Source organism: Microplitis demolitor, chromosome 1, assembly GCF_026212275.2.
Source record: "Microplitis demolitor isolate Queensland-Clemson2020A chromosome 1, iyMicDemo2.1a, whole genome shotgun sequence".
In the NCBI taxonomy this organism is placed as follows: Eukaryota; Metazoa; Arthropoda; class Insecta; order Hymenoptera; family Braconidae; genus Microplitis; species Microplitis demolitor.
This window is the reverse complement of record NC_068545.1, coordinates 13,929,285-13,955,339: the sequence shown is the minus strand read 5'-3', so window position 1 is coordinate 13,955,339 and position 26,055 is coordinate 13,929,285. Positions and strand designations below refer to the sequence as shown.

Sequence of the window (26,055 nt, the reverse complement as noted above, 5' to 3'; positions counted from 1 at the left end):
TGAGTTAGAAATTGTATGTGCCGGGCCCAAATAGCGAGTGACCCGGCACTATTCTGATCTTCAGTCAGTAGCGAGCTCGGCTTCTCCCGAACCGAGCGGAAATGCACGAAGCTTGATTTAAATTAATCAAGCTCGTGACTGAACAAATTTCAAGATCTTTTTACTTTTCCAGCCAAACTATCAGACTTATCAGAATATTTCATGGAATCTTTTTTAAAGACAATTTTATTTGCTACAAATTTTTGTCAATAAAGTTTTTTTAAAGTCCTCATTGTTTTCTCGTTATTTTCATTTTAATGTTAAGTTTTCAGAATAGATTAGAAGACTATTATTTTTACGAGCTTGGCTTTAAAATGAAAATAACAAGAAAACAATGCGGAACTTCAAAAAACTTTATTTAAAAAAATTTGTAGGAAATAAAATTGTCTTTAAAAAAAATTCTATGACATTTTCTGATAAGTCTGATAGTTTTGCTGGGAAAGTAAAAAGATCTGGAAATTTATTATATATTTGAATTCCAGCTCTAATAACTTTTGAATGGATGGATTTATCAAAACATGATAAGAGACTTTTTTTGTAGAGCGTCAAATTCTCTATAAGATTATGCTATGGAGTTTGGAAGAAAAATAAAATCATAAAATATTTTTTTGCCCATGTTATTTAAATAGGAAATGGAAAATTAGAAATAGACACCTCTAAATATTAATATTAAGAGCTTCGCTTTTAACAGGCTTCTTTTCTAACCTTCCTGCGAGTTTTCAGCCTGTTTTTTTGTTGAAAAAAAAAGTCGCCTCAAAATGGCACACCCTAATAGACATATATCACTACATATACGTTTATATCAGTCACGTCTGATCAGATCCAATCATATGTAAACTTATGCACGATTATATATGAATTTATATGAGTCATATCTGATCAGATCTAATTATATATAGACCAATATCTAATTATGTATGGGTTTATATCAGTCATGTTTGATCGGATCAAATTATATATAAACTCATGCATAATTATATATAGAGGTAGATATGATTATGTATAACCATACATAAATTCATTTATAATTATATGTAATTTCATATATAATTATACATAATTATATGTATTTATGCAAAATCATTTTTTCCCGTGTTTACAATAAATAATTAAATTAATTAAAAGATTAAAATGAATATTGATGACTTTATTCACTCTTCCTTAATTATTATTCTTCTTTCCATTTTCCTTTATTAATTTTCATATAATTATTACAACAATTCGTTATTCCACGACTTTTTTCACCCAACTTGACTCTATTTCTACTCAAGTATTTCTTGTACTTTTCTTTAACGTCAATTCAGGTACTTTATGATCACAATAATTATTTATGTAATTTTATATATATTTTTAATAATTAGGAGTGTTAATTAAACTTATTTTTTTCATTGTTTGTTTAGTCTAATTTTTATGCTACCGGTGACTTTGACCGTGAGACTTTTACAAGTTTCATCGAGACAATTATTATTGATTTTATTCTGGATTTTTATTTTATTTAATTAATTTCTAACTAGAATTACGACTAGATTAACAAAGATTCGGGCACGTGGGTTACACGACCTGCCTGGGAACTTCTAGAATATTTCCAGTGCGTGGGTGACACGACCTGCCTGGAAATTTCTAATACGTAATAAATCCGGCAGCCTGCTTAGATTTATTAATTAATTTTGTCGTCTTCTGGTTTCACTTAATTTAGTTAATTATTTTTTATTAATTAATTAATTATAGCCAATAAATTGAGACGTGACGTAGACCTGACGTATAACGATGTATTCAATTAATTTTTACGGCGCACTCCCTGGAACAAATTAAAATAAATACCTTTACAATAATTTTTTCCAAATCCTTTCTCGTCATTGTAATCGTCCAGTATTTGTTCTTGGTCTCGTTCTTTTGTCTCGTTCGGTCTCGTTCTGTGTTTTTTTCGCTTTGGTGTGTTTTATCCCATCTTGTGCCAACTCCTGCCTTCTCACTCTTACTTTCGCCTTTTTTGACTCCCGTACTCTCCTACAACCTGCTATTCAGCCGTTCCAGCAACAATTAAGTCGATCCGCTATCATCTTCCGTTTATAATTATTCACTCCCTCATGAGCTCGGACATCTTCGTAAATTTGACCACTCCTACTTTTCTCTAAGCAGGGCTACCCTGATAGCCACACTTTAAATATAATTGCACAACAAGTTCTGCAGTGGAACATTTTCGGCTAGCTTAACGACAAGTTTTTGGCAAGCCTCGGCTGGATAATACTTGCGTGCAAGTTGATGCAAATTTACTGCCGTCATCTAAATGCAATTTCACAGAAAAACCTGCCGTTAATTTGAAGTGAAACTTTCAGTCAACCTAACGTCATTGCTTGACAGTAACACGTACGGTTAAATTGAATTTGAATTACAGACAACTTACTATTAACTTAAAGGTAACTGTTTGCTCTCCAACACTTCCCTTTAAGGTTCGACTGCATCTAACAAAATCTCAAATTTAAGAATTCTAATTACGTTTTGAATATTTATGGTACATGAATGATGAAAATCTTACGAGGAAGTTTGTCTTCCGCTTTTGGTCGGAAGCTAAGAAAATTACTATTATGACAATTATTCAATAAATAATTAGAATTCTTAAATTCGAGATTTCGTTAGGTGCGGCCCAGCCTTAAGTTGGCTTTAGAATATTGCAGTAGCTTCAAGTTAATCAAGTTAACTTGTGGTTAGGGTGGCTTTCAGGGAAACAAACAAGCACCTCCAATTTCTACTCCCGGTCGACTAGTTGAACCATACTCCGGATAACCCTAGGGTGGCTTTGCAACATTATCGACAGCACGCATAATAGATATTAATTTAATCGAAATTTAAGGCGGAAAATCAAATCGAAGCCGTTACAACACAGATGTAAATATAATAATAACAATGATATATTACTAAATTATTAACTTTAAATATCGGTTATTAGTTATTTAATATTTTAAAAATAAATAGATAAATTTGATAATAAATAAAATAATCGAATTGAAATTTATTTATTTTGAAAATGTTTATTATTTTTCAAATTTCATACTTAACAATTCATAATAATTATTAACAATTTAATATATATATATATATATATATATATATATATATATATTAGGGTGGTCTTTGTTTAGGTTATGTTCGAATTTTTTTTCATGATCGTTCTAAATTGGTTCTAAATTTATAAAAAAAAATTCATGCAAAATTTTAGCTCTTAATTTTAATATCAACCCAGCCCCCCCCCCCCTCCCCCGATAGCCATAGTCTTAAATGGAAATAACACGAGAAAAGTTCTGTTAATAATTTGAAATTTTTTTTTCATCATGAAATAATGAACAGATCATGGCGACCAATAGTAATTCTTATAGCAAATTTAACGCTCTACAAAAAAGGTCCGCAATTATTTTTCACTATCTTGACTAGTTCAAAAGTTATGCGAGATCAAAATCTAAGTTCTAATCAATTTTACGGTTTCTTCCATTTTTATCATTTAATAATTTAAAAATGAAAAAAAAGGTTATAATTTTAATCTGGATGGTTTTTTTTCAGAAAACTTGCAAGGTGATCGAGACTCTATAATAATAATTACACTAATTTTCTTTTATTCTTGACCTGCCGTATATTTTAAATGTTTTCTAAATTTTGAGATACATAAAATATTTTTGATAAAATGTTAAAAGACTTTGATTTCAATTCGTAAAAATATTGATAAATTCTAGTTTTAAATTTAAATTTTAGGATAAGAACATTTCAGAAACTGATTATGCTGCCATCTATCAGATTTTATTTTAACTTTTTGCATCAAATTGATTTTAAAATGCCCATAACCTATATTTATCTCATCTCTATCGAAATCATATACAAATGTTTACTTAATGCTAATGTTTTCTCATTATTTGATTCAATCTATAAATTTTATCCATTTGATTTGAAGTGATCAGTAAAATATGGAGCTTTCTCGTTTACGTCAAAACATTTGTTTGATTGGCGATGTTGACGTCCAAATAGTGGGTAACAAATTACCATCGAAACTGCAAGGTTTTAAAGTGTTTTTTTTTTCCTACACGTATTTTAAATGCTCCTATCCTAGAAAAAATTGTTGCTGATTGTCATTGATGAAATTATTGTGTTTTGGAAAAAAGCTCGAATTTCTGTTCAAGATGTGAAAGATGCCGAGATAAACCGAAAACATTGGACGGCGATGGGTGGCGCATACTTGTCAAACACAAAAATCGGAGTGACGTGGTTGTAAAAAAACAAAATGAATTTGTATGTTCATTGGAAAAATTATTTGACATTGCACTGTCAAATGGATTTGACGTTATCGATGAAAATTCTAAGGAACTCTTGATTAATCAAAGATCAGATGAACAAATTGGTTTTATTGCCAATATTAAAACGCGATATGATGACGATGATAATGATAATGAATTGAACAAAAAAATCCAGTTTGAAATACAAAAAAAAAGAGCGAAGAAGAAAAATCATTATTAGGTAAATTATAAGAAACAAATGATCAATTAATTCTTTATTCTTTATTAACGTAAAGATTCTTTTCGTCATATTAATATCCTTATTCGTTTGAGACAAAAATGTTGAACTTTTATCTAGCCAAGGAAGTGCTCTATCTACATCGAGTGGAGAAATATACTTTCCAAGTACTACTAGATTATCAAAATCAAAAAAAAACAAGACGAAGTTATATTCTCAGTGAAAGAGTTGTAGCTACTTTAGATCGGTGTAAAGTAAGTGGCAGAGACGCTGTATTTATAATAGCAACTATCTGCCACTCGCTTATTGATATGAACCTACTAGATGTTGATATCAACTTTCTGATTATCAATCGATCATCCATTCGAAGACATCGACAAACTCTGCGAAAAAAACACTTACAAGACAGTTATTATCTTTCGTTGTACACTAGGACGGAAAGTTATTACCAAATTTGTTGAATACCGAAACTGTTCATCGATTACCAGTAATAATCACTTCGGAGGACAAAGAAATTATGTTAGGTGTACCAACGATTGAAAATAGGACTGGAATGGCACAAGCTACTATTGTTTACGAAACTTTACTTGATTGGGGATTTGACATATCTGTTAAAGCGATATGCTGTGATACCACTCCTTCAAACTTAGGCATTCGAAATGGTGCTGCACCATTATTGAATAAATTGTTAGAGAGGGATTTAATATATCTTCCGCGTAGGCATGACATTTTCGAAATTGTCCTAAGATATGTATTCGAAGCTGTTTTTCCGAATACTGTTGGGCCTAATGTTACACTCTTTCTTTGATTTCAAAAGCAATCGGAAGCGTTAAATAAATTGAATTATGAAAAAAAAGGCCATTCGGCAGCCGAAATGGAAGTAGATTTGTCATTATTTAATTATTTCAACTTTTCAAATAAACATTAATAACAAAATAAATTTTTTTTGGATATCCTTAGAAATTCTCAAGGTTATTGAGCAAAAAAAAAAAAATTGGCAAAAAATTAAAAGTTGAATGCGAAAAATTTAAGAATTGAAATTAAAAAATTGAAAAAATTATCGGAATGGTAAGTTAAACAACGAAAAAAAAAATTAAAGAAAATCAAATTATCCACGAAAAAGTATTCTGTTTATTTTTACTATAGGATTAATACTTGATACGAAATTGAATAAAATAATTTGAGTTAAAATTTCAATTATAATAGATCTAAGTGTCATAGTTTGAATCAGTCATAAAAACTGTCAATAAAACAAAATTGAATTTACACACTTCAATTGAAATATTTAGATTTTATGAGTGTTACACAGTAATAATGATATCAATTCAATCAGTTTCATAAATTTACTAATAAATACAATAGTTAGGATTCTGAAGAATCTATTGAATGTAGGAGAACCAATGCAATAGCAAAATTTCATTTGATGAGTGGTAGGATAAGAAACTTCATTGGTCCAGACAGATATATAGGAATGAAAATTAAAGCTTATTTGAAGAGCTTTCGGATGAAATTTCTAGAAAGTTGATAAGTAATAACATTCAAAAAATATCGAACAAAGAATAAGTGAAAATGTGAATTTTTTACATTCTGACAATTTTGGGATGCTATAACTTCTAAACTAATTGACCGTTTGAGCTCATTTTTCAACTTGATCAAGGTAGTCACTTACAGAATACGTATACCAAGCTTCAAAGCGATCGGTTTAAGACTGTGGTAGTAATCAAAGTGACAACCTTCATCAAATTATTTTTTATAATATTTTGTGAATTTCTAAAACCGTATTTCTATCATAAAAAGTGGACAAATCAATGAGCTGCAAAGTCAAAATTGAAGGCAATCGAGCGGGATTTCAAATAGAACAAACAAAAATAATCTATCTCTTTCCGTTTAAGAGTTATATCCGGTTGAAGCGGTAAACAATTTTTTTTTTGAAAATTTTACAAAATTTCAATTAACCATATTTACTGAACTCATCGGTCTATTTAGCTCATTCTCGAATTCATTCAAGGTAATCGTCCATAGAATAAATGTACTAAGTTTCATTAAGATCGGTGTAGAATTGTCGACGCTATCGTTGGAGAACGGCGCGTTATATCGTGTATATATATATATATATATATATTGTGACACGTGAAAAATAAGACATCGACCCGTGGTTTAAAAATTATTTGACCAATGACTGGTTATCCGTTGAGCAATAGATTAGGTGACATCTATGACGGGAGTATGAATTTTGATCGAGGAATCGATCGAAGAGGGGAGATCCGGGATAGACGCTGAATAGAACGGCCACGTTTTTTTGGATTAATTCGATTGACAACGAAAAAGAACAATTAAATCGCGAGCAATAATTATTACGTGTGTAGTAATCCCATTATTTTCTGAACAAAAATCCGAATGTTGCGAACAAGTGAATAAGCCGAAGCCTCGGCATGAGAACTGAATACAGTATACGACCGACTGATTGTGTTTTAATGAACAAGTAAAACGCGTTGTGTGTAATTAATAATTAATTACGTATAATAGTTATATGATAGTGAAATTATACGTTACCAAAATAAAATATTATTTTATTTTATTTTATTTCATCGAGTTTCGGAAAATTGTGGATTATCGCTTTCTCATTCGTTGCGGCAGCCGAGTTTTACCATGCAAAATACTCTGACGTCACCGGTCGAGTATTTTGTTAAGAACTACGTCGTATCTGTGTTCGTGAAATAAAAAAAGTGTATTTTAATTTCGTCAACCGACTGTTATTTTTTTTTGAGCAATGAACTGACTTTGTTTTTCGATCAACTACGTTTTTTTTTAATTTTGTTTATATCGAGTCAAGCCGACCACTGCATTTATATGTTGTTTTGATACCAATCAATTCTTTTTTCTGTTAATATACGATTTTTTTTTTTTGTTTAATTCTGATCAATCATTTATCGTAATCTTAAGTGCCTGACCTTTCCCCGATCCGCCACCCTGAGCCGACATCTTTTTTGATAATTGATTATGTGGTGATTATAAAATCACCTGGCACCCAACGTTTAAATTTGTGAACAAGGAGATCAAATAGTAAGTATATTCGGACTTCACTCTGGTAGATCCCCGGTGGTGAAGAACCCGTTACAATATATATGTATATATAAATACATATATAAACTTTCGAACCCAATGTATTTTTTGACTCAGCTCGTCGAGCTGAGTTTAGATGTAGCAAAATTTCTCAAAAATTCCATCATGAGGACAAATGCAATAGTTAGATTTCTATGAAATCTACGAACAGGATTAGATGATCTGAAAAATGAGAACGTGTTAACAATAGAAAAAATCAGGTCCATAAAAACTTTTGCCACTGAAGTTCTGACAACAAAGCTGCCTCGTGATGATTACAAACAGTTTTTGGAGCTTACTCTAGTCTTCGTTGGTGTTATCCCAGAAAAATTTAGTTTTCGTAAGCCAGGAGCTTGCCATCATGCACCGTGGATGGCAAAAACTATTTACGTACTGAAATTGTACCTGTTTTATGAACAGTTATCATTGAAAAAAGGTGAAGAAAATAAACTTCGACAAATATGTGTTTTTGTGACGGCTGTTGATGTTAAGGCTTAGTTTACATCGTCTAATAGTGTAAAAGCTCCGTACCATGATCTACAATTTATAAAAGAGCGGAACAACCTTAACGTGATCAACAGTAGTCTTGCTATTATAGCAATTAATAGATTTGTGAATCATTTATGGTACTTATCGCCAGAGTTAGCGATCATAGCAATTTTTGATGAAGATATTCGACTAAAATCAAAATTAAAAATTGTGGCTAAGGTGCATACGGGAAGAGAAAAAATTCCAATCGATGCTATTCCAGAAGACGATCAGGATTATACAAGTGAATATTTTAGCGTAAACCGCTTCCAAAGTACGAGTACAAACGATTTATTGTATAACTATATCAACTTTTTTGTAACCGCAAAATCAATCAAATTTTTTGAAAGGTTCGAGTTACAAACAGAATTTTTGCAAATTCATCCTTTTAAATGAACTAATAATGAAAGTTATAAAATTGCATTACGGTTCATCAAAAAACTATCGGTTGTGAATGTCTGTGCTGAGAGAGGAGTTGAACTAGTGCAATATTGTTGTAAACATTATACTAAGGATGAAAAACAAATGTAATATGTATTACAATTGGAAAATAATCATCGTCAAGTCATTCCTAACGCACTGAAAAAAACTAATGTAACAACGTTATGAAAGTATCTATGATTAAGAAAAAATGACAATAGTGGTACTTTTTTCGATTCATTGGAATTTTAACACTCACGTTTTTCAATTAAATATTACTTTTCTTTCATACATTAAGGTCAGAGAAGTCGTCTAAAATATGAATATGAACCCTTTTTTCATTTTTTCATTATTAAATGACGATACAAATGGAAAAAACCATAAAATTGACTAGAATTTTGATTTTGACATCAAATAACTTTTGAACCAGTCAAAATAGCGAAAAATCATAGCAGACCTTATTTGTAGAGCGTTAAGTTCGCTATAAGAATTATCATTGGTCGACATGATCTGTTCATTATTTCATAATGAAAAAAATTTCAAATTAATAACAGAACTGTTCCCGTGTTATTTCCATTTAAAACTTTGGCTATCGAGGGAGCCGGGTTAATATGAAAATTAAGAGCTACAATTTGGCATTAATTTTTTTTATAGATTTAGAACCAATTTAGGACTATCGTGATGTATATATATATATATATATATATATATATATATATATATATATATATATATATATATATATATATATATATATATGTAGTAAAAATGATTAATTAGGACAGTAGGTTTTGATACTATTAATTTTAATTTTACTGAATTAAGATTTGCAGTGTGACGGCAGGTTTAAATTTTACAGAAGTGTTTTTTTATTTGGACAAATTGACATGTACGTCTTTACAGTAGTCCCGACGGTCTTAGACTGACTTAACGACTAGGTACCAACAGTCCTTTCGGCATTTACCTACTTCTGCATTTTTCTCATTCTCTCTCTCGTTCTCACGCAACATACATTTTCACTTCGTCATACAATATTGCAATAACCGAGACTAGCCAAAACTGGCCACGTTTCATCATCTGGCAACAGCATGTTGGATAGCCTTTGTTACCGCCTAATCCTTAAATTTACGACGCTCTAAAATCTTATATTTACTTAAACAACTGCTTAAAATACTTGAGCTGGAAAAAACGGAGAAAATATTTACAACTAAATATTTTTCCGCTTCTACATTCGACCATCCTGCGGCAACATCTGTCCTCAGATGTCGTCGATGGACTCTGACTCATCGTCGCTGTTGTCTTCTTCAGGTTCCATGGCCCAATACTTCATGTGATCTGCTGAAGTGGATGTATTCTGCGGCCCTTCATGTTCTCCGGCTTTCTCCACCACATAACGATCGTTCCTCAGAACTTTGGTTATGCGATATGGGCCTAAAAATTTACCCTTCAACTTTAATCCTGGACCAAATTGGGTTCGCTGGATAGCAACCAAATCCCCGATTCGATAGCTCCTTGCGACTTTCCGGTTCTTATTGAAGCTTCGTCGATTCTCCTCTTGAGTCTTTGTAATTTGGAATTTAGCTTCTTTGCGTAATTCCTCACGGTCTTCCACAAACTGAGTAGCCCATTCTTCTTCTAATAGTTCAGGTAAACGCAAATCATCTTTAAGCCTTATGTTTACACCAAACGTTAGCTGGCTAGGCGCTTTACCTGTGCTACGACTCGGGGTCGCATTCAGGTAGCGTTGTACCATGTCAACGTGTCGGTACCACTTTTCAGGTTTCGGTGACGTCGGCTTTGTTAACAAAGGTACGATGGTTCGATTGATTCTCTCGACTTGACCGTTTCCTCGTGGCACTCCAGTGACTATCAATGAATGCTGAATTCCTTCTTCTTCACAATACCGCTTGAAATCATTGGATGTAAACGCTGTTCCTCTATCTGAAATAATTCTTCTTGGATTCCAAAAAATAGCTGATTGACTACGGAGTCGATTGAGTACGTCCGCCGTATCCGTTGACTTCGTTGGATATAGCCAAACAAATTTAGTAAACGCATCTACTACAACGAGAATGTGTTTATAATTCTTCTGAATGTTGGTCATTGGGCCCACGTGGTCTATATTGTAGGTATCCATTGGGACGTCACCTTTGCTAATGGGATTAAGCAGTCCCTCCGGTTTACCGTGTTTCTTTTCAGCCAAAATGCAGGGGACACAACTTTCGACTACCTGCTCAACCTTCGGCCTCATCCCTTTAAACCAAAAGTCTTTTTTCACAATTTCTTCAGTTTTATTTACACCGAAATGTCCTTTATCGTGCACTAGTCTTATCACTTGAAACTGCATGCTTTTCGGCACCACAATTAACAGATTACCATCTACATTTTTATAAACTAAATTATTACGCACTACATACCCATTCATATCATCACTCTCTTGCTTACTTAGTACAGTTTTTAAATCATCGTCTTTCTCTTGCGCACTTCTCACACGCACCAAAATTCCATCTTTATTCTCGCGTACAATTAAAACTTTCGCAATTGAATTCCTACTTAAAGCATCCACATGCATCATACTCGTACCAGGCCTATGTTGAATGTCGTAATTGAAATGTTCCAATAGTAAAGCCCATCTGGCTACTCGTAAACACAACTTTTCTTTTTTCATTGTGGCTGTAAAAGCCTGACAATCTGTGATAATCTTAAAAGGTATCGCCCATAAATAAACCCTAAATTTTTCCAAGGCCTTTACTATTGCCAACACTTCGAGTTCGTAACTACAATATTTAGACTCGGCCTCGGTAGTTTTACCACTCGCATAATACACTGGATGGAATTTCCCATCGTTACAATGCTTTTGCATCAGAATCATACCATAACCCCAGCGTGAGGCATCAGTGTGCAGTTCTGTCTCAGCTCCTACTTTGTACAAATTTAAAACAGGCTTAGATACTAATGCGTCTTTCAATGTGTTAAATGCTACTATCTCTCTTGCACCAAAGTGAGACAGAACGTCCTTCTTTAACAAATCAGTCAAGGGTCTAGCAATAAAGGAGTACCTGGGTATGAATATTCTAAAGTACCCTGTTAAACCCAAAAAACTCTGTACTTTCTTAATCGTATTTGGGTCCGGAAAATTACTTACAGCTAACGTTTTATGCTCTGAGGGTCTTACTGTACCTCCGGATACAATATGCCCCAGAAACTCAACAGTAGTCTTTACAAACTGACATTTTGACCATTTTATTTTCAACCCATGCTTAGCTGCAACTTCAAAAACCATCTTCATTCTTTCTAAAGCTTCTTCCAAGGTCTTTGCAATAATAATTAAGTCGTCTAGGTAAACGACCAATATTCCCGCACGTATTAAATCTCTAAAGATAGCATTTATGTATTGTTGAAAATATGTAGGAGAGAGAGACATTCCAAATGGAAGTACTCGAAACTCATATTGCCCATCGGGCGTTACAAAAGCTGTAAATTTTTGACACTCTTCCGCGACATCGACATGAAAAAACCCATTCTCCAAATCAGCAATTGTAAAATATATACCCCCTGCTAGCCTATCTATTTGGTCTTCAATCAACGGCAAAGACGATAGCGGTCTCAAAATAAGTTTATTTAATTTTCTATAATCCACGCAAAGACGGGCTGATCCGTCTTTTTTCCGTACTAAAACAATCGGACTCGCATACTCTGAATTTGAAGGACGGATGATGCCTTCCTCCAACCATATGTTTATAATATCGTCAACTTCCCGACGTTCAGACGGAGACAGTCTTCGCGGTCTAGAAACAACCGGTTCATCAGATTTTAAAACTATCGTGGCTTTTATTCCGGCATCTTTTGTTTTAACTGGCTTATAATTTGATATAATCTTACGAATCTTTTCCCGATAGCGTTCGTCCGTAATATGAGATAAGTCTACATCGTCAGCTTTATTAATAACATTAATCCGGTGAATGTAAGATTCGTCAGATTCATTTAATTCAAGATGATCGTCTTTATTAATCTTTAAAAATGTAACGTCACCGTGACGGACTCGGAGTTCAACTTGGTCTAGAAAATCAGTACCCAGGAGGATAGGATGTTTTAAGATAGTATCAGGTACAACATGATAATTAACAGTATAGACATCATTCTCTACAGTCATGTTAGCAGTAAACTCACCTAAAGTAACATTCATACCAGACGCTAAGCCTTCATAACATACCTGTGTTTTTTTAAGGGTCGGTGTCCCCAACCTCTCGTACTCACTCTTACAAATAAGCGTTAAATCGCTACCTGTGACAACTAAAGCTAAGGTCTTACAGTCATTAACAGAAACAATCTTCTGATATTTTTTTTCTTGGGTCTTGAAATGACGTAGACATCTTTGGGCTTATCTTTATCTGGACACTCTGCAGCGATATGCCCAAACCCATTGCACTTAAAACACTTCTTGCCCTTTTGCGCATCAGGACACGCGGAACTTACATGTTTATCACTTCCACAATTAAAACAACGTTTCACTGCTACTGCGTTCGTTTTCACTTCACCGTTTTTCTTTTTATTTCTATCATCGGGTTTTCCAGACTTATCGTTCCGTTCCGGCGTTTTTGGCTTCGTCTTTGAGGCTTCCTGCTTCATACTCTCGTATTGGCTGAATCGATTTTTCAATTCCTTAATTGTTTGAGCTCCGTACAAAATTGATTTGTTTACCGCTTCATCCGGTATACCCTCAATTATGTATTTAATAACTACACTTACTTCCAAGTTAACTTGAGCAGCGATCTCAAGCATCTTGTAAGCGTACGTCTGTAATGTTTCATCTGGTTTCTTCTTTCGTTTCACAAGTTCTCGATGCACCTGTAAACTATCAACAGTTTGCTCAAACTCTTCCTTCAGTGCCTTCTTCAGCTTCGCCCACGTTTTGCCGCATCCTTCGTACTTCACAAACAATTCCGCGGAACCATCTGGGAGTCGTTTGGCGTACGCGACCTTTTGAACGTCGTTCCATTCACACAGCTCGGCCATCTCCTCGGACTTTTGGAGCCATCGTCGTATATCGGTATGGTCGTCACCACTGAACTTCTTTAATGTACCTTCAACGTCCTTGAATGTCAAAAGCACGCGTTGCCGGTTAGCTCGAGGCCAGCGGGTAAGCGGTGTTCCTTGAGCACCTTCTTCGTCGTCAGTTTCCTGAACCTGGGGTCGGTTCGGGGGATTGTCCCCTTCGGGATCAACCACTTCTTCTTCTTCTTCATCTTCTTCGTCGTCGTCGTCGTTTGCTTCTTCTTCTTCTTCTTCTTCTGGAACTCGTTCCCGTTCAACTAAAAGTGCCGCTTGCAGACGTTCAAGTAGCTCACGCTTACGACCAACGGTTCGCAAGTGCCGTTGTCTGAGCTCCGCTTTGAGCTCAGGGACCCTCATTCGCGCGAGCTGATCCTCCTCCAGCTCCATCGCATTTACACCCCGCGCAACATCGTCGATAACTTCATCAGCCATTGTCTCCACGCAACTCACTTAACTATTTGAACAGAAACAACACTCCACGTCTTTAATTAAATGTCACTTGCCGTTCGTCTTACGTCGTAGCTTATTAAACTTTTGTAAAATAATTGCCGTACTGCGAGCCCCCAAATGTAGTAAAAATGATAAATTAGGACAGTAGGTTTTGATACTATTAATTTGAATTTTACTGAATTAAGATTTGCAGTGTGACGGCAGGTTTAAATTTTACAGAAGTGTTTCTTTATTTGGACAAATTGACATGTACGTCTTTACAGTAGTCCCGACGGTCTTAGACCGACTGAACGACTAGGTACCAACAGTCCTTTCGGCATTTACCTACTTCTGCATTTTTCTCATTCTCTCTCTCATTCTCACGCAACATACATTTTCACTTCGTCATACAATATTGCAATAACCGAGACTAGCTAAAACTGGCCACGTTTCATCATCTGGCAACAGCATGTTGGGTAGCCTTTGTTACCGCCTAATCCTTGAATTTCCGACGCTCTAAAATCTTATATTTACTTAAACAACTACTTAAAATACTTGAGCTGGAAAAAACGGAGAAAATATTTACAACTAAATATTTTTCCGCTTCTACATATATATATATATATATATATATATATATATATATATATATATAGATATATATATATATATATATATATATATATATATATATATATATATATATATATATATATATACTAGCTGAACCAGCAAGCTTCGTACTGCCTCAATCGATTGTACAGCAAAATAAAAAATTCAACTCTGTTTAGGTTTCCACTATATAAAATTGGTGTATTACCGTACGATGGACGATGTGGCTTAATAAGATATGAATTTAATTTTAACGGAATATAATATAACACCGGATAACTCAACTAGTAGAGCACTCGGCGCGATACCAACATGGTCTGGGCTCGATTCTCAGTTCAGGCTATCTATATTTTTTTCAATTTATCAATAAATTGTCTTATTGAGAAGGTTTGCATGTTTAGGTTTTCACTATATCAACTTGGACATCTTTTGGGTAAAGAATATTAAGAAAATTTTTGAACCACGCTTTGATTGAAATTTTAACTTTTAAGAATAAATGGTCGATTAACAAAAAACACCGACTCATCGATTTTCCTCATGATTTCTCACAGCGAACTGTCACCTATTCTACAACTTTTCCAGCTATGCTAACAATCGGACAGCGATGTGCTCTACTCTTATCAAATTTCTTAAATTTCATATTCCAGTTTTTATTAAGAAAATTTTCTTAAAATAATAGCATGCTCAAGATTTACTGTTAATAATTATCTGACACACAACTTTCATCAAAATTTTCAAAGTTTTTTCCACAGGAAATTTTTACTAATTAATTAATAAATAATAATTTCAATAAATAACAATCATTATTAATTAATTAATAATAATTTTTCTGAGGAAAGAAAATTAATGAATTTTGATGATAGTTGTGTGTCAGATAATTATTAACAGTAAATCCTGAGCGTGCTATTATTTTAAGACATTTTTCTTAAAAAAAAATTGGAATATGAAAGTTACAAAATAAAAAAAAAAATAGATCCTATCGTTGTTCCATTATGAGCGTAGCTGGAAAAGTTGAAGAATGGGTGAGAGTTTGCTGTGAAAAATCATGAGGAAAATCGATCAGTACATGTTTTTTGGTAATCGACAATTTATGCGAAAAAGATTAAATTTCAATAGAAGCATGGTTCAAAAAATGTTTTTGATATTCTTTACTGAAAAGATGTCTAAAAATGAACATTTTTTGTCTCTTTGAAAATTTTATTTAAACCACTTTGCAAAGTTACAGGTGTTTGAAAACAAATCTCAACATTTTTCAAAATTCAATACTTTGAAAACGGTTAGGGGAAAAATTTTGAAAAAAATCATGAAGGCCTCTTTCAACTTATATTACAAGTTACAAGAAAAACAGTGGTGCAAAAGCTAAATGGTGTCCGATTTGGCGTGGAACTATACTATATTCCGTTCAATTTTATCTATAACTTATTGAGCCACACCGGCCATTGTACTATAATACACCAATTTAATATAGTGGATACCTAACCATGCAAACCTTTTCAATAAAACAATTTACAGATAAATTGAGAAAAATTTAGATAGCCCGTACTAAGAATATAGCCAAGACCATGTCAGTATCGCGCCGAGTGCTCTACCAGTTGAGCTATCCAGCACTATACTATATTCCGTTCAAATTAAATTTATAACTCATTAACCCACACCTTCCATCGTACGGTAACACACCAATTTTATATAGTGGAAACCTAAACAAAGTTGATTTTTTTATTTCGTTCTACAATCGATTAAGGCAGTACGAAGTTTGCCGGGTCAGCGAGTCGACAATAAATTTAATTCATCAACCTATAGTATAATCTGAGATGATAGCTAGTATCATCTTGTTCTTTCCGTGTACGAATCTGTGATTGTAGATTTTATGACTTTTAATGGTACTATTAAATTTCTATTCCTGTTCTTAAGATGGTTAAAACAAATTCGGTATAACAGGTTGTCTGCTACCTTGGTCATCCTTTTTAAGGGCACCACTTGAAATATTCAACGGTATTCCACAGCCAGATTCTAATGTTCAGGGTCGTTGTAAAATTTGATTTGTAAAAGATGGAAGAGGACGGATAATTTATAATTCGTTAACACTTTATTTAAAATAACAATTTTAACCTTTATCATTTAGTTACTCACTTTCGACTTATCTTGAACCTTATAACTAACTGAGTAGACTATCTGTGACTATCACACACACTCTCACACTACTGAGTCCCCTGGACTATTATTTACACACACGCGATTTCCTTAACCTAAACTACCACGTGGTCACGAAGACCTTCTACGTGACTAAAACCTATAACGATTTCCTTAGGTCACGCAGTTCACTGGACCCTCTACGCGACTAAACACTTATTTTTAATACACGCGGTTCCCTGAACCTTTGACGTGATTTTAACTTCTCGTTCACGTGGTCACCTTGACCCTCTACATGAATAAACTTTACAATTTTAATAATCACTAACTTTCATAATTACACTTTTCCACTCACATATTCTTTCAACAATATAAAATTCCATTATTTTAATTACGATCCCCTAATTTTATTTATTGTTTTCAAGTCACCATTAATAACCATTATCATTTCCTTTATCAATCAATTAATAAATTTATTTTCGCCAACATCGCCAACATCGCCAACTTGCAATACTCAAAACTTGAATATTAACTCTCACGTTAACTTTTCATCACATTTAATATTAATAAATTCATTGATTTTATTTCATTTAATTATTTTTTATTATTAATTAATTTATGAATCAAAACTTCTTTAATATCAATGATTAGATTATTGACTAGATTAGGAATAATTTTCGGGCACGCGGTTCTCTTGAATGGCCTGGAAAATTTTACGACGCAGTAAATCTGGCTATGTTGCCTGGATTCTTCGAGAAACTTCAAGAACACTAAATTGTTTAGTGTCTGGCTTATGAACTTATTTCCACGTTGAATAATTAATAATTAATAAATAATTTACTTAGTCGGCCCTAAACGCAACGATCACGTAATGGTCACGACGTATGATTTTGTATGACTATTGATTTATTAATTCTAGCCTAGGTCTAGAATTAAATTAATAAATATCTGACGATTTTATTTGCAGCTGAGACTTGTATCTCGTCCTCGTCTTGGTTCTATCTCGTTGGTATATTTCTTGATTGTCGATACTGGCCCAGATCGTCTCGTGTTCTTTTCCTTTGTTCCGCCTCGATATTCTCGTAATTTATACTCTTGATTTTATTACTTTAATACCTGATGTTCGGGTAGTCGGCAGTTTCTACGTCTCGTTGGTTACCCAGCTCTCCCAGCTCTGTCTATTAGCGCACCCGGCGACAAGTCGAAAAACTTATTTGAATGCTCGTTTGGGGTTACGGGTAGGGTAAATGACCATCAGTGAATTATAATGATTTTTGTAAATTGAATAACTCATTTTACCCTGTTACAGCGGAAATTTGTAAGGACTATCACAATCGAAAGAAACTATGGCAGTGAACATAATTTAGAAATAACATTCGAATAATAAAATAAAATTCATGTTCAACTTAATGGAAGAATATAAATATTCATTTGTTTAATTTTTTAAATTTCAACTAATTTTTATCAACTGTGTTGACTATCATTTTCCAGTCTCTTTATTATTTTATTGAGATTAATTATTTGCATGCAAATGGAAACTATTTTTTAATGATGCTAACGAAGTATAACTTCTCACGCACGTACATAAGTGCACACACTCATGTTATATAACATAAATTTTAATGATGATGTATACAATTATTTTTGCAAATATGTGCAGACATTATATTCCCAGGTGTACGAATTTGATGTTTTCAAAGAACATCGTATGAATACTCAGATCTAATAGAATTCGAAAAAGATCCTCTCGATCATACATGATCATATACGATCGTACATGATCATAAACAATCATACATGGTTTGAAAAATGGTCTTGCATGATCGTGTATAGTAATAGATGATTATACATGGTCCTGCATGATCACACATGATCATATATGATCATATCTGAGCATTTTTTCCCGGGTCTAACAATTATAATAAAATTGACTGAATTTCGACTGATATGAGACTGTGGACTGACTCGTTTATACAAATTAACATAAGGATGACTGACTGACTTGACTGATAAAATTTATAAAAACGACATTGTGATTTTAATTAATTAATTAACAAATTCAACAGACAATTATCATAATCTTGACTCACTCAAACAATCCTTCGGACCTCCGAATCCAATTCCAACATTCTAACAATCTTCTGACTCCCTCCGTATACACCATCACTTCCTTCCAAATTTGAACAAAATATTCAATTTCCTTCAAACGATTATCGCCGTTGATTTGCAATTGATGAATTGGTTCAAATGAACTTAAAAACTGATAAACTAACGACGGAGTAGGCTTATACTTCTATATAATTATTAATATATCTAATATTTACTTATCAGACCGAACAAGGTATTAAAAACCTCGATGATAAAAAAGCTGAAGAAAGAAGATTACGTGATCCAGATTATGCTATTAGAGATTTATACAATACGATAGCTACGGAAAAATTTCCTTCATGGACATTTTACATACAAGTCATGTCCGAACAACAGGCTGACAAATTCCGGTGGAATCCGTTTGATGTGACAAAGGTGATCGTCGGGTTCATTTTATTTTTTAGTTTTGTATTATGAATGGAGATTTATAATTGAAATTTAATTAATTTCAAAATAGGTATGGCCTCACAAAGAGTTTCCACTGATTCCTGTTGGAAAAATAGTATTAAATAAAAATCCGACTAATTATTTTGCTGAAGTCGAACAATTGGCCTTTGATCCCGCACATTTGGTACCTGGTATTGAACCAAGCCCAGATAAATTACTCCAAGGTCGTCTTGTCTCGTATGGAGACACTCATAGACATCGTCTTGGACCAAATCATCTTCAGATTCCTGTAAACTGTCCTTACAAAGTAATAAATGTTCCATACAAACTAAAACTTTTTTTTATATATGTATATAATATGAATGTTTTTTTTTAATACAGTTCATATCAGAGATAAACTATCAGCGTGATGGTACGATGACGATATATGATCAGAATGGAGCTCCAAACTATTATCCTAATAGCTTCAAGGGACCTGAAGTACTCCCTGCTGTAAAATCTCCACCATTTAGTATCTTCGGTGATGCAGACCGTTACGAGCCTGTTAATGAAGACAATTTTGGGCAAGCTACAACCTTCTGGCGCCAAGTGCTTGGTGCTGACGCAAAGACTCGACTAGTAAACAATATCGTTGCAAGTCTGTCAAAAGCTTCAACTTTCATCGTTGAACGTGCTATTAAAAACTTTTCTCAAGTAGACGTTGACTTTGGCAAGAGATTAAGAGAAGGGTTACAAAAGACAGGAAAATTTATTAATGTTTCTGAAAAATGCGCTAACTTATAAATATATTTCGATTGTTTTGAAAGATAATTTCATAGACGAATGTTTTCATTAACATAAGTCATAGGCGTGATTATAATAAATTCTTATATGACTATGTAACTAATCAAATAAAATACTGTAAAGTTAATCTGACGTAATAATTAATGCTGGGTATTGCTAATTTTGTTTGTAGTAATAAAAAAGTCTGTAATAATTTCATGGTAGGTTTTATCAATAGAATTTATTTTTCAACAAGATTTGAAGAAGGTGTATTTCATAGGTATACTTGTCAAAGACTTCATAAGGACTTGCTTAAGATTCTTCTTAACCCTTGCGGAGTTAAGTTATCATTACGGTATACTTATGGTATAAATACGGTATGTTTGTGAAACTATATAACCGTAAATTGAAGTGTTTATACCGAATTAATATAGGGACTATACCGTATTTATACTGTGGTTATACCGTATTTATGCTTTGAATATACCGTATTTGTACGATGATTATACTCCATTTATATGGTTGTTATGCTGTATTTAAACGTTAGTTATAATGTATTTATACGGTTGCTATACCTCATTTGCACAGTGATTACACGGTTTTCATACAATGTTCTCACCATATTTAGACGGCGTTTGTACTATATTTATGCAGTGGTTACACCGCATTTATATGGTGTTTCTGCCGTCTCTTACCTTTACAAGCTGAAAAATACTTTTCAAATCTTTCAGTTTTCTTAATAAGCAACCTTCAGATTTCATAATAGGTACAATTCGTCTTACTACTACTTGCATTTTCGAATGACTTATCATTTCACTATGTTCTGCTTTCAGTTGCTCGATTAAACAATACAGTTCATTTTCATTTTCGAAATAAAACTTTCCTCGAAAAAAAATTCCTCACAGTAAAAAATAATAAAAACTCTTGAAACAAATAAAAATTTTTCAATTTAAGCATAAAAATATGTTAGGTAAAGGAAAAAAAATGTTTATTCAAGATAAAAATTTTAAAATAATTATTTATTTGGTCCAAGAAAATTTTGATTTCTCACGTCTATTATATTGTAATTTATCTACCCAGTAATAGCAGCTAACGTGAACCAAGAAAAATATTCTTGCTACAAGAAATTTCTTTTAACGATTTGAGAAATCAAAATTTTTTTACATCAAGTAAATAATTATTTAGAAGTTTATATCTTAAATTGATATTTTTTTTTCAAGTCAACATATTTTTATGCTTAAATCTCGTGTAGACTGAATATCGAGTGAAAATGCTTGATGTTGTATCATATATGATCATATATGGGCACATACGAACATATATGAAGATACATAAAAAGTTTTTAACCGGTATACAGGTAATATAAGATCATACATGATCATATATGGGCATATGTGAACAGATATGAAAAAATCTGGGCATAGGTTGGCCCTGCGGGATAGCCCCAAAACTTTCCGCTGTTCTCGAGCTTCTTGAGCTCGAAAAAATTGTTGTGAATACACTTTTGAGCTCTTCGAGTTCGAAAATACTTTTGTACGCCGTTTTTTTTCGAAAAAAATCATTTTTTACCATTTTTTCTCCATCGATATCTCTCGAATGAATAAACCGATTAAGATAGTTGAGACGGCAATCGGCGCGTTCTATTAAATTCTAGAGCTGATTAGATTTTGAAATCGATCGATCGAGCCATCTCTAAAAAATTTTTAAAAAACTGAAAAATTTTTTTTGTATTTCTTCTATATCTTAGAGTTCGTTCAATCGATCGATACGAAATTTTCAGAGAAGTTGACGACCAGCGAACTCTTTCAATAGCCACCTCAACCATCTCAATCGGTCAATTGATTAAAAAGATGTGAAGAGTTTACATCCATCCATTCACACACACACACACACACACACACACTCGGTCATCCTTCATGAAATAATCAGAATAGCTCCTAGGATCTCGAAATTTCAACATCTGATGAAAACTCGATTTTCGAAAATCGGGTCGAAACCAATAACTTCCCGAATTTTTGAAAATTAATGATTTTCCTTAGCGGGAAGTTAAAGATATAAAAAAAATTGTAACCGGTATGCAATCCATATAAGATTATACACTAACTCAAAAAATTAAAGGAACAGAAAAATTTTATAAATTTTTTAGTAATTTATAGAAGGCTGTAACTTTGCGAAAAATAATCGTATCAAGATTTTGAAAAAAACATTTTATAGCTTGAAATCTCTAGTTTCGGTGCATTTTGATCAAAATTTTTAAAAGGTCTGGCTATTTTTTGGAAATTTTTCGTTTTTTTTTCTCTTTCCCTCACATTTACTGAGTTACCGATGTAAAAATGAAAGGAAAGTAAAAAAAAATTATTTTTTCATTTTGATTATTATTACACAATTAAAGGAACAAAACTTGTTCCTTTAATTGTTTAGCAAAACTTTAATCGATCACCTCCGAAAAACGGCTCAATAGATCAATTCAAAAATTTATAGGGTTATTAGGGGTACATTAAGCTAAAAAAGTCCCTGACAGAAATATTTTTTTTATCAATGTTTGCAGAATAGCGGTTGATTTACTAGAAAACCAAAAAAAAGACATTTTTTTGTACTTACTTCTAAAGGATGTTCAAAATAAAAAAAATTGTTTTTTCCAAAAAAAATGATGAAAGGGTCTTGCAGGGAATTTATTCAAGTTTTTAACGCCACCCTTAAATTTACTGTGCAATCATTGGTACCCGAAGTATCGATGATCAAAGCCAAAAGGATCATTTTTTGTTTGAAGGCTGATATCTCTGCGACACATTGTCCTACGAGGTTACAAAAATTGCCAAATTGAAGCTGAATAAATTTGTCAAATGACCTATGCATTGGTTTAGTTGACAAAATTTCTCCACGGTCCGTGGGCTCTTTGGAAAAAACAAAAAATTTAGAAATTTTTTGTCTTGCGGTATTTCTCATGTTAGCGTAATAGCCAGACCTTTTAAAAAATTTTGATCAAAATGCACCGAAACTAGAGATTTCAAGCTATAAAATGTTTTTTTCAAAATCTTGATACGATTATTTTTCGCAAAGTTACAACCTTCTATAAATTACTAAAAAATTTATAAAATTTTTCTGTTCCTTTAATTTTTTGCGTTAGTGTATATGGTCACATGATATTAGGTGTACAAAAAAGTTCTACCCGTTTCTTGTCAAAAAAAAATATATTTAAAAATTTTAAATAAAATACAAATTTTAATTAAAATAACCACCATCAGCATCTACTACCCTTTGCTAACGCTCAGGCAACTGATGGATCCCACGGCGATAAAAGGCTTGATCTTTTGTCGAAATGAAATCATCTAATGTTTTTTGCATTTCGTTTTCATTTTGTAAGTGTTTGTCAGCCAAGTAATTTTGCAATGAACGGAATAGGTGAAAATCACACGGTGCAAGGTCTGGTGAATACGCCGGGTGCGGTAAAACTTCCCACTGTAAATCATTTATAGTGTGGTGGATGATTGAACTTCTATGAGGCCTGGCGTTATCATGCTGCAGTATCACTGGTTGAGGTTTTTGTCCCGCAAATCGTCTTTTACTGTTGATTTCATCTGCTAATTTTTTTAATTGACAACTGTAGCGTTCTCCAGCAATGGTTCCTCCTGGTTTGAGTAACTCATAATATAGCACGCCCCACTCATCCCACCAAATACAAAGCAATATTTTTTTCCCAAAAACATTACGTTTTGGTGTTGATGTCGTTGGTTGTCCTGGGTCTACCCAATGTTTTCGACGTTTAGGATTCTCATAGTAAACCCACTTTTCGTCCCCTGTTACAAGTTTCCACAAAAAACTTTTTTTTTTATGTCGTGAAAGCAACGACAGGCAGGTGTCAACTCGTCTCTCTCGTTGTTCTGGAGTTAATTCATGAGGTACCCATTTTCCTTCTTTTTGAATCTTACCTAAAGCATGTAATCTTTCAGAAATAGCTTGTTGAGTAACGTTTAACTTTTTCGCAAGTTCTTGTTGTGTTTGTGCAGAATCTTGATTCAGTAATTCTTCCAATTTCTCGTCACTGATTGTTGAAGGTCTTCCAGAGCGTGGTTTATCATTTAAATTAAAATCTCCGTTTGTGAATTTCCGAAACCATCTTCGACAAGTACTGTCATCAATAACACTGTCACCATAAGTTGCACAGATTATTCTTTGAGCTTCAGCAGCACTTTTTCCTTGATGAAATTCATATAAAAGACAATGGCGGATATGCTCATTACTTACTTCCATTTTTAACTTAATAAAAAAATATATATATCGAAGATTAATATATTAAAAGTTTGATGAATTTAAAGAGTACAAACAGCTGTGCATGTACATATACGTATTCATAGCTAACTTATAAATAGCTGTTAGATAACTCCATCTTCGAAAAACGGGTAGAACTTTTTTGTACACCTAATAATATATGAAGGAACATAAAAATTTTTTACATGATGTCCAACTTGTGTAAGATCAGATATGATCAGGAATGAACATACATTATAGTTCTTAGAATTTCTTACACGTTGTTTAACTTTTGTAAAATAAGATATAGTCAGGTATGAAGAGACACGAAAATTCTTCACACGATGTTTAACGCATATAAAATCAGATATGGTCAGGCAAGAACATATATGATAAAACACAAAATTTTTTTACTTGTACGTGAAAATAAAAGCTATGTGTGAATATATCATTATACATGATCATATACAGGAAGTTTAAATTTTTGTGCTCAATTCATCTAAGCATCATGAATAAACATATCCTGAGTGATACTGCAATACCGCTGTAAGCAAGCTTACAATACCACGTATCTACAACGATATCATAACTGAGTTCTTGTGTTCACGTTACGTTGATGATTTTGACTTAATTCGAAAAAAAAAAATTTTTTTCTAAATTTTCTTCGACAACAATATCTCTTAAAAACATGATTCGATTTTACAAATCAACAAACCCCTCCAATTTCACCTCTGTTACGTCTAACATGCAATTAAAGACAATTATTATGTACAGTCTCTTATTTTGAGTCAATACACTTAAGTCCGTTACTTGAGCGACGGAGACCTCGTCGTTACGGTAACGAGTATGAAATAGTAATCAGTATGAAGAATTACTCTAAAATAATAAACAAAACTTAAGAACTTACAGTTGATTACATGAATTTCATTCAGCTTCAGTTGTACAATTAAGTTGTTTTTGGTTGGAAGATCGTTCAGTTATTGCAAATCGTATGATGAGTAAGGCAGAGATTCCACGTGCAATTTCTATTTGATTAGCACCTCTAGGCTGACTGCATGGATTAATAATATTTGGATCGTTGAGAAATTTACCGAGTACCTTTTTAAAAGAGACGAGCGAAGAAGTTAAATCGCGACTGAGGCTTAGACTCGACTGAACCGAGTGGATTGGGCAATTAGACCGAAAAACCTCGAGTTTATCTAGTCCAAAATCGAGGGGAAATGTTGTAAATCATGGACCGTGCCCTTTGCTCTTGTACAAAAAAATATACCAGCTGTACTAGCGTCCAGTTTTTAGGGGTTTTCTAGTGACTTCTAAACGTAATTCTTTTGCTGCGGTTCTATTCTGCACGTGCGGTAGCCCAGGATAGATGAAGATTAAGTCAAAGTGAAAAGAGAAAGAAAAGAAAGAAAAAAAAAAATAAATAATCAAATTATTTGATATTCGGATTGTCCCTTTCATATACAATATTTTAATACGGATGCGTTATCCGAAAAATTCAGCATACCCTTAGAAAGGTAGGAATTGATACAATTTTAGCGTAAGAAGGTTTTGGAAGAGGTCACTTTGATTAGTAAAATGTAGACTTGTCCTGGATGATACACGTCATCTCGGCTTAACCTCCAAGCCGGCGGGTGGAGGGGTGCCATTTGAGGAGTACCGCTCGGCACTAAAGGTGGTAGAAGAGTTATTTGAACC

General features: G+C 33.2%; 1 protein-coding gene across 1 annotated transcript in view; it reads left to right on the top strand.

Annotated features, from left to right (window-relative positions):
• LOC103574273 (catalase-like) overlaps positions 1-20,172 on the top strand; it is a 52,992-nt gene extending 32,820 nt beyond the window's left edge. The window contains exons 5-7 of the mRNA XM_053743127.1: positions 19,144-19,335; positions 19,418-19,654; positions 19,729-20,172. Of these exons, the coding sequence (XP_053599102.1) occupies positions 19,144-19,335; positions 19,418-19,654; positions 19,729-20,130 (831 nt within the window). The 3' untranslated portion in view covers positions 20,131-20,172. The remainder of the gene's footprint in view (positions 1-19,143; positions 19,336-19,417; positions 19,655-19,728) is intronic.
• The last annotated feature ends 5,883 nt before the right edge of the window (positions 20,173-26,055 follow it).